The sequence below is a fragment of the Vombatus ursinus genome, unplaced genomic scaffold (assembly GCF_900497805.2).
Source record: "Vombatus ursinus unplaced genomic scaffold, bare-nosed wombat genome assembly UNPS02009559.1, whole genome shotgun sequence".
NCBI lineage: Eukaryota > Metazoa > Chordata > Mammalia > Diprotodontia > Vombatidae > Vombatus > Vombatus ursinus.
The window spans coordinates 536-11,079 of NW_020949337.1; the positions used below are offsets into that span (position 1 = coordinate 536).

Sequence of the window (10,544 nt, forward strand, 5' to 3'; positions counted from 1 at the left end):
GTATGTAGAGGCTGACTCTCTAGGGCATCTGACCAGTTGTTTGGATGGGCATGAGTATCGGTAGGCATGGAATAAGTGGGAAGAGAGAAGAGGGAATGTTGGAAGTAGGGCCGTGACAAACAGGAAGGTGACAGGGCGAGACTAACTCATGCTCTGACCTGTCCCTGAGTCGTGACTGGCCTCCCCTTGCCTGTACATCCTGAGTCCTATAGATTATGCAGCTGCTCCCTCGCCAAGGTCAGGACGGTGGAACTAAATCATGTACAGTGCCCAGCAGTGTGCTGTGGCTGTGGGGAAATTTAGCTCACAGCTGGAACCCGGATTCTTCTGATAGTGTGTGCTGCTGGGTACTGTGCATGTGGACGTGCATTCTGCATGTGTCTTTTGTGCTGAATGTAGTGCACATGTATTGCTCATCTAGTCATGTGTGTGCCGTGTGTATCTTATGTGCCCTATCTGTGGAGTACACACATGTGCCAACATGGCAGCTGTGCGCTGACATATTGCATGCCTGCTGAGCGGTGCTGCACCGCATTGTATTGTGTTGGCGCGTGTGTGTTTCATGCTTTGTATGTGTTATGCACACTATGCATCGTGTATACACTGTGTCTTGAATTATACCGTGTGCACTGTGTGTGTGTTCTGGCTTCAGACAGTTCTGCACAGGCCTCCCGGGTACAAGTAACAGTCCAAACACTGGATGAGAATGACAATGCCCCACAGCTGGCCGAGCCCTATGACACCTTTGTGTGTGACACAGCTGCCCCTGGCCAGGTGAGTAGGGCTTCATGACAGGAGCAAGGAGGAGGCAGGGTCCTTAAGGAGCTCTCATTCCTCTGAGTCCTGCTCTCCTTTACCAGCTGATTCAGGTTGTCCGGGCTCTGGATCGAGATGAAGTTGGCAACAGTAGCTATGTCTCCCTGAGTAGCCCCCTGGGCCCTGATGCCAATGTCACTGTCCGGGACAATCGAGGTAGGTGATCCCCACACACATGCCTTCCAACACATGAATGCACTCATACTATTGTTGGCATGTCTCCCTGACACACATCTTCCCCTGGCATACATCCGTATATCCCCCTACCATACCTCTCCTCTCCTGCTTAAGCTACCACCCCCTTCCCCACATATACCACTCCCCAAATGCAAATGATGGACCCTCCATAACACATACAACTTCCCCCAATACATCTACCCCTTCCACCATGATTCTCATACAGGCTCAGACCTTCCCCCGACCCCAGCTCCCAATTTAGCCTTATCTATTATATATATATATATATATATATATATATATGTATGTATATATATATATATACACACACACACACTCAGCTCTCCTTGCCCCTTACCTTGAGGCCCCTAACCCTGCTACCTTCTCTCTCTCTCCCCCTCTCTCTCCTCAGATGGTTCTGCTAGTCTGCTGTTGCCCCCTCGCCTGGTCTTGCCTCGCCGGGAGCCCTACCTGGTGCCCATTGAGTTGCGTGATTGGGGTCGGCCGGCACTGAGCAGCACAGCTACGGTGACAGTCAGCATCTGCCGTTGTAAGCCTGATGGCTCAGTGGCCTCCTGCCGACCTGAGGCCCAGCTCTCCCCAGCAGGACTCAGCACCGGGGCTTTGCTCGCTATTTTGGCCTGTGTAGGCACCCTCCTGGGTAAGATGCTACGTGGGTTATAGTGGGACATTAGGAGAAGTAAGGGAGGGACAGGATATACATCATATAGCCAATGGGCTGGGGAAAGGGAATGGCATTGACCCACTTAGAAAGGTATGGGGACCACGATCTCATTCCTGGAGCAATCGGGTGGGCCTCTAGTGGGGTAAGCTAACCTCTCCATCCTCACCAGCCCTGGTGGTGTTGTTTGTGGCCCTCCGGCGACAAAAGCAAGAGGCACTCATGGTGTTGGAAGAGGAAGATGTTCGAGAGAACATCATCACCTATGATGATGAGGGCGGCGGTGAGGAGGACACAGAGGCCTTCGACATCACAGCCCTGCAAAACCCGGATGGGGCAGCCCTGCCTGCCTCAGCTCCACCGGCTCGTCGAGATGTGTTGCCCAGGGCCCAGCCCCCTCGACAGCCACGGCCCCCTGGTCCTGCGGATGTAGTGCAGTTGCTGGCTCTGAGGCTTCGGGAGGCAGATGAAGACCCCGGTGTCCCACCATACGACTCTGTGCAGGTGTATGGCTACGAAGGCCGAGGCTCATCTTGTGGCTCCCTCAGTTCTCTGGGCTCGGGCAGTGAGGCAGGTGGCCCCTCTGGGCCCCCCGAGCCCCTGGATGACTGGGGGCCACTTTTCCGTACCTTGGCTGAGCTGTATGGGGCAAAGGAGCCCTCCGCTCCTTGAGGACTGGTCCTAATCCTGCCTGTTTGTGTGGAGCCCCCATCTAAGCTGTGCCCACTTACATGCCCTCTAAAAGGGAGCTCCACGGGGTCCAGTGGGCAGCAACCACCAGCCCCTGGGCCCACTGGTCCTTCCACTCCGAGTCTCTGGTCCTTTTCCTATTGCTGTCTCTTCTCTCTAATTCTTGCCCCGTGAATCCCTCTCTGTCTCTTTTTGTGTCTCCTCTCTGACTCCCTACATCTCTGTCTAAATATGCCTCCCTCTCTTTCTCACTTCGTACATCTCTTTTGGCACTCCTCTGTCTCTCTCTCTGACTCACTATATCTCTCTTCTCAAGTGTGCCTCTGTCTTCTTTTCTCTCCTCATGTCTCTTTGTCGTACTTAACATATGGGTGCCTCCCTCTGAATCTCTCCCTCCCTATCTGCCTGTCTGTCTCTCTCACACAGCCTATGTCTACCTATCTCTGTTTCCCCTGCCCACATCCCCCGTGGTTTTCTCTGGGTCTCTGTGACCAAGTTTTAACAGCTTTTTGGTTTTTCCGTCACCCATCTCAAGAACAAGAAAACTTCCAGCCACTGACGCCACCCGCCTATGGGGAATACTTCACCCCAGGTCAGTGCTTGACCCAGAGCTTGGTGCTGGGGAGCGGACACTGCCCCTTCATCAATGAAGCTGGGTAGAGGGACAGGGGTGGGCCTCCAGAGACCTCTTACTTCCTTGGGGGCAGAGCTAAGTGAGAGGGAACATTTCATAGTGGGGACAAGATAGGTGAGAGTGTAGACCTTTACCTCCCCTCTCATTTCCCTACAGATTCTGCCCGCATGGTTTCCATCCATCACTCATGGCCTCACCCTGGCCCAACTGACCTCCAGCGGGGAGAGGGAGCTAGGCCCTTGCCCAGGGGGCCAAAACCCTGAGTCTGCCCCCCAGGCCACATCTCTGGGGAGCTCTGGCCCTGGGGGTGGTCTGGCTATTGGCCTACTTTGGGCATTTCACATCGTGTGCTTCCATGTCCCAAGGGGAAGGGAATGTCGGGGATAGGGGGTGGGGGGAGCAGCTGGGAAGGGAGAAAGTGGGAGGGAGGGAGGGGCCTCCATCTCTAATTTCATAATAAACAAACACTTTATTTTGTAAGGTCTTAGTGGTGGCTATGCTTTTAAACCAAGGTTTCATTATAAGATGTCGTGGCATGAAGGAACAAGTGTGAAGGCCTGGGCCCTATCCCCACTCTGCCTATTTCTTCTTCTGATATGACACTTAGCTTAGCTCTTTTTTCTCTTCTCCCTCTCTGTTCTTGTCCCTGACCCCTCTGCTGTGCTCCTCTTTCCTTTCCTCCACTCCCTTCTGTGCCCCACTGACAAGCCTTTCCTTCATCACCAACCTGGGGGTGACTCCCTTAGGGGCTCTCTCTGTGTCGGGGAGAAAAGGGAAGCTGAGTTTGGTTACCAGTTCTATTCCATCGATTTCAGATCGCATCTGGAGAGACTCATATATTGAGGAGGGTGGAGGGGAAGAGGCAGTGGAGAGCAGTCAAGGCAAGGAGGAGACAAAATGAGAGGAACCTAAAAGAGGAATTACTGGGGAAGAGGAGAAATACAGCAAAGTGCTGCTGGTAGAACAAAAAATAACTCATTTATTTAGCACTGTCAGGTTTATAAAATTCTCATGACAGCCCTATAAATTTAGGCAGTGCAAACATTATTATCTCCATTTTACAGATGAGAAAACTGAGTTCAAAGAGGTTAAATGATCTTGTCCAAGATTCCTCATCCAGTAAGTGGCAGAACCAGAATTGGGGGTCATCGGAAATAAGAAAATATGCAATATACGACACAAAATACACAATAGTGTATATTCCTGGTCCGGCAAAAGGAAGAGATGATCAATCAGTCCCTTCCCCAATTAAGAAAAGGGTGGTCAAGGATAATCTGGCTGAGAAATACAAAATTTGGGGATCCATTAAGCTTCCTTGTGGACGTTGCTCTCTTCTTCCAGCAGGGGGCATGGGTTGAGGGTAGGTAAGGAGGGTTGGGCCCTGTACTTCAGCTTCCTCCACCCTGATCCATAACAGGCTGTCCTTGACATCTGATTCTGATCACTGGAATCACTGCAGAACCAGGACAGGGAGAATGGGAACAGCAGCACAGACACCTGCCCTTCCCCACCTTTATAGTCATTCCCTCCTTTCCAATGTTCCCATAATCCTTCACTTTACTAACAATAAGGCCAGGAAGGATTCGGGAAATGATATGTGGACAAGACCCTCACCACCCTGAGAACTGGTCATCTGACTCATAAATAACTTGCCAATCTAAAGGACAGAAATAATCAAGGGGAAGAAAAAAGGGGGAGAGCTAAAAAGAGAGGAATGAAGGAATGGGGTAGAGAAAAAAAGGGTAGGGGAAGATAGGAGAAAATAGAGGAGGAGGAAGATGAGAGGCAACAGTGCACTGTGGCAAAAACTGTGGGTCTGAAGGTAGAGGACCTGGGATCAAATTGAGGAGGTCTGGGGGTGCTGGGACCTTGAGAATGTCAAGGCAGAGTTGCCTGGAATGAATTCACACACTCGAGCCTTTTCTTAGTCAAGTGGCAAAAAGTTTATTGTAACACTTTAGCAAAAGCGGGCAAGGGTCCTTATGGAACCTTCAAGAGAATTAGGATGGTGCTGGGACTTATATGGAAAAGGGTCATGGGAAAAGAATGCCAGGGATGCTAATTAGGTAAGCTAGGGGTCCAGGTGTCTTTGAGAGTTATGGATGGGAAACTATAGGGAGTACACCAGACATTGAGGGAATTATTAAAGACATGGACCTTGGGGATCTGATGACAAGAAAGTCCTTGGGCCAGCCAGGGACAAAAATCCTTGGGCCAGGCACCCCTCTGAAAGTTCTGATAAGAGACTGTGTTCTGCAACAAGAGAAAATTTTCTCATAGGACAGAGGCTTATTGAGAAATTGGGAGGCTTCCAGAGACATGATCTTTGGGCTGCGGCCTGAGCACCCCATCAAAATTCTCTATCTGCTTCTTGTTACCTGTGTGACCTTTGGGCAAGGCATCTAACTCCTCTGGGCTTCAGTTTTCTCATCTTCAAAACGAGAGAGCTGGACCAGATGACCTCTGAGGTCCCTTCCAGCCCTAAATCTAAAGTCCTAAGAAGAAAGGTGAGAAGTAATGGAAGAGAAATTAAAGAAGAAAAGAAAAGGATTCATCCCCATGCCCTCTCCCACTCAGTCTGGGTCTATTCGTAGAATCTTAAATGTGAAATGGACTTAGAGGCGATCTAGTCTCACCCCATTGTTGCTTGTCCTTAGTGCTCAAAGGGGACCAAAATGACTCTCCCCATCAGGATCTAGGGAAGATAGTTCTGAGGCAGTGGCCCCCTACCAGCTAAGAGACCCCCTCGGCTACTTCCTCCATGGAATTCCTTAGAAAACAGCCTCCTTCTTCCCTGTCCTTTTTCTTTACCCCAGTTCTCCAGGACAGAGTCTAAAGAACTGAGGAGTCAAGGAAAGGGGAAGAAGGGGACCTTTAACTGACCCCACTTCCTCCCGCCTTCTACATCAAGAGGAAGAGATAGCATGGAAAATCTCTTAGAGACAATCTTCATGGCTGTGTCTGCGGGGGCTATGTGTGTGTCATGTGTCTCTCCATCTGTGTTGCCATTTTTGTGTCTAAATCTTTATATGTACATAAGCTAACACTGGTAAAGATCACCCTCTTCCCCATGTAAACCTTTGTAAAACTTAATGGGCCATATGAATGTGAGCTATTATTAGTTTGCAAACAGGCCCCCTCAAATATGTGAACATAGGTACAGACCCTACTGTGCATTAAACATTTAAACCCTAGGACCAAAGTGGCCCTTTTTTGATTCTCTCAATAAAAACAACATGGGTTGCTAATTACTCAGGGCATCTGGTCCTAATTGCTGATCTGCTTCACCTGTGTATCATCACTGATTATAGATAATACCTCCCTTCCATACACATATAGAGCCATCCATACACATAACTTGAACATGAGAAGTTGGGAGGTTCTCCTTCCCTACCTCACCCCCCTCTCCCCCTGAAATCAGTCCTTTCCTTTCTTTATGGTTCCCAGAGCATCCCCTGAGTGGTGCAGGTGTATTATGGGAGAATGGAACTATATTCAAAAGGAAATATTGAAAGCAACTGGTCATCCATTTTCCTCTCCAGCTTACCACTCTACTTCTAGTCCACAGCCCAGACTTCCTTCTCACTCTGAAGGATTTTAGCCACCTCCTCTTGACCTCCTCTGCCACCTCCCCTCACTGCTTTGCTTCCCATGTCTTTCTGTCCCTCTTCTCCCCTTTCCCCCATCATTTCTTTCACCTAACCCCACGAACATATGACATGAACTGGGAGTACATTGGAAAACTCTGGTTCTGGGAACAAAGGATTATAAAACCCTTTAGACTCTTGATTTCCAAAGGGAGGTGGCTGTCCTTCAGGAAAGCAATTGAGGAGAGAAAATGAGGGTAGAAAAGGTAGTAATGTAGGTAACAAGCATTTATAACACCCTTACATACTAACGGTGGAAGACAATAGACAAAAGGGAGTTTAAAATGGGGGTAGGCGGTAGGTAAAGGTACTGAGCTTTGGGGCCTGGTGTTCTCAGAAAATGGGCAGCACAGCTAAGAGGGGTATAAAGATTGGTCTACCTGGGCCCCTCTCCCAAATGGAGGTCCCATGAGAAACTCACCCATAGGAGAAGCAGGCCAGCATGGCAATAGATGTCCCAGGAGGTGGAAGGGGAAGAGTTGAAGAATCTTTTGCCAGAAACAAGAATTGATGGGAAGTTAGTTATAAACTTAGCCAGAGCAAGGTCCCAGAATCAGAGGAGAAAGGATTTCAGAGGTCATCTAGACCATCTGGTTTGTTCTCATCTCTGCAACATTCCTGACAAGAGCTGGAATACAGTGGAGCACATGGAAAGAGTTCTAGATTTGAATAATGGCTCTACCAGATGCTGTTTCCATGATTTGGGGCAAGTTGTTTTATCTCTCTGAGCCTCAGTTTCCTTATCTGTAAAAAGGGGAAGTAAGATGAGATAATGTCTAAGATGTTCCTTCTAGCTCTGAACATTCTGACTGAAGACATCCAGTGTTGGGGAATCCATTCTTGAACTTCCACGTTGTTAGGGAAGTTTTCTCTTATGCTAAGCCTAAATCTGCTTCTGTGCAACTTAGGTTGTCTTCTAGTTTTGCCTCTAGGACCAACAAGGACAAATCTAATTCCTCTTCCCAATGAAAGTTCTCTAAATATGTGAACTGAAGATAGTTGTCATGTTCCCCATTTCTCTTATGTGACATCTTCTCCAGTCTCGCAAACTTCTTGGTCCACGCTTCTGGATGAACTCTTAACTTGACAATAGTAAGCATTCCTTGCAAAGGTAGGGAAACTACAGGTATTGAACACTAGCTCATGTCAGATTTTTTTCAATGTATCAGTTATACTGAGCTGTTTTGCTTTTCCTCTTATTATTTGTTATAAGGGACAGATCTCTGAAGGGGATATAATGATAAATGTAGGTGATGTAAAAACAAAAATTACCAATAAAAATTTATTTTTAAAAATATGTAGTAACCAGAACAGAAGGAAGTGCTTCAAGTGTGGTCTGACCAAGAAGATATGAATGCTCCCTTTCTGGATTATTTTCCTCTCTTATTGTAGCTTAAGACTGAATCATCTTTTTTGATGGCTAACACATCTCAAGCTTTCTGTCCACTAAATCCTGACCCCCAAATCTTGTTCACAGGAATTATTGTCTTAGCCATAACTCCTCCCTACTTGAACTATATTTGTACAATTGATTTTTTGAACCCCTCTGCAGGACTTTACATTTATCCCTCTTGTCCAGCCATGATCTGCTCCCAAGTTACAGACTCTCCAACTTGCTGGGACAGGAGGTAACATGCCAACAAGACCAACCCTTTTGCCACAAACCCACTACTTTTTTCTGCTGCTCTGCCATCTGTCTCCCCACCCCACCCCCAACAACAAACTAAGAGACAAGGAATGGAAGAGAGAGACAAAGAAAAAATAAAAAAAGAGAGACATGGCTTTGGAGAGTGGTTTCAGGAAGTCAATTGGGAAGGCTAAAGAGCTAGGATTGGGGATGAAGGAACTGCCTTTGGCCTCATTGAGGGGATGTCACAAGAGCCATCTGACAGCACATGTGTACTGGCTGGACCTCTTCAAGGGATGAGGTGGGGGACAACTCTAGAGAAAGTAAATAGGATGGGATAAGGGCAAATTTTACCTTATCAATATGCCTTCCCATCTCTGCCCTTCTTAGCATGAGTTTCACATGCAAAAACATTTCTCTCCCTTGCCTTTTCCTTGTGTTCCCCAGCCCTAGTGCCCCTGAACATGCCTGTCCCCCATTCCATTCCTGATTTTGTTCCTGACCCCTCACACCCCTCCTGAGAGTTATCAGGCCCACCTCTTCTCTCTCTGCTACCCCACCCAGAATCCTTCTGGCCCTTCTGACTCTCTCATGTTACCTAGCCCCTACTGAAGATGCTCTCTCTCTCTCTCTCTCTCTCTCTCTCTGTTTCTCTGTCTCTCTTTCAGTCATTTGCTTAATGACAACTGAGGAAGATGAATGGAAAGGAGAAAAATAGCAAGGACCAAGCCCCAGGACCTAGGCTCAACAAAATATCTCCCTAGCTAGGTTATTCAGTCATTCCCAATGACCCTGAGTTTGATGGTATCACAGCCCCAAGGCCGGGCAGGAGGTGAGGGGAAGAAGAGGATTAAAGTAAATAAAACTAGATGCTGACAATTATTTATTACTCCGCCCCAATGTGTCCCCTCTACCCTGTTCTTCTTAACCTCAGTTTATACACAATCATTTCTCCCCACCACCACCACCCTGTCTATTCTTAGAGCCCTCAGTCCCAATAAGGTGCTTGGCCCACCTTATCCTAGAGTGAAACTGTTCCCTTGATAGGAGGCAGTTCATGAAACTCTTAGGGTCATAATATTCTCAGTTACTGAAAGACTAAGATGGTTGCTTTGGGGAAAGGAAAGAAGTTCCCATGACTGCCCCTTTTGCAGACCTTCTTTCATCTCTCCTTAGGAGGCCAAAGACATGGGGATAGTTAATCTGCATGATCAGAAATACTGTACCATTTGTGTACCCGGCAGTCAAGAATAAAATGAATGGGAAAAGGACCTGAACTATACCCCCAACCCGAAACCTCTAAAATGTCTATCTGTGTACATGATTTAGAGGAAGCTCATCCAGACCGAGGCAGGCCTGCTCCAACCAAAGCTCCAGGTCCAGAGGCCCCCAAGGGCATAGCTTGGTTGTTACCACATTCTCCTCTTTTCTCCTCCCCATCCCCCGTCAATGAACCAGAGGTAAAGCCTCTTCCCAAAGGGGTGGTGGTCAAGGGGGGCTGGAGCCCTTCTAGTGGCTGAGAGTGCTATTCCCTGCCCTGGAGACAGCCAAAGGAGAGTGGAGGCTCTGACCAGGCTAAGCCAATCAAGTTGCCACCTTTCTAGGGCCCTTGTAGTCAAAGCCGACCACAGAGAGGGGAAGGATAGGGGCAGGAACAAGCCCAGGGTAGAGGCAGAGGAGATTCACATTGGTAGATTGTAAGCTTCTTGAGAACAAAGGCTGTGTTTCATTTCACCTTCATATCTCTTTCCTTCCACAGGGCACTGTCCATACATATTGGTTGAATTTAATTTTAATAATTCAAAGACTACAACCCTTAGAGGAAAATGTCAGGCAGCCCAGCCCAGGGATTTGTTTCCCTCCCCGTTAGGAGATTCCCTATTCTCTGACAGAGTAGGGCCACACAGAATTATAGAAATGTGGAACTGGAAGCATTGAGTCTCAGAAATTAATTAACCCCTGCACAGAGGTCAGACTCTAGCATCCCCAGTGTCCCAGTGTAAGAATCAGGCTGGGAAGAGCTGAGGGCAGTGTTGGATGGGGATGGAGGGAACAACAGGAGGGTGCCAAAAGTAGTTCCACCCACAGAATTAAAGGGAAACAAAGAAAAGGAGAAAGCAGAGGAGAGAAACAGCTCAAGGCAGGAAGGAACAGAAGTCTCAATGGAGAAAACAAAAAAGTAAAAAGGCATGAAGAAAGCAGGTGTGGGAGAGCAAAGAAGGGAAATAGGTGAGAGGAAAGTGAATCCAGGGAACCCAGTTTACATTCCTA

At 48.0% G+C, this 10,544-nt stretch overlaps 1 protein-coding gene across 1 annotated transcript; it reads left to right on the forward strand.

The window, feature by feature from the left end:
- Positions 1-471: 471 nt before the first annotated feature.
- On the forward strand, positions 472-3,376 carry LOC114035899 (cadherin-24-like). Its single transcript, XM_027852284.1, has 5 exons — positions 472-774; positions 861-972; positions 1,406-1,654; positions 1,848-2,957; positions 3,156-3,376. The coding sequence occupies exons 1-4, from the start codon at positions 472-474 to the stop codon at positions 2,345-2,347; spliced, it is 1,164 nt and encodes a 387-aa protein (XP_027708085.1). The 3' UTR covers positions 2,348-2,957; positions 3,156-3,376.
- The last annotated feature ends 7,168 nt before the right edge of the window (positions 3,377-10,544 follow it).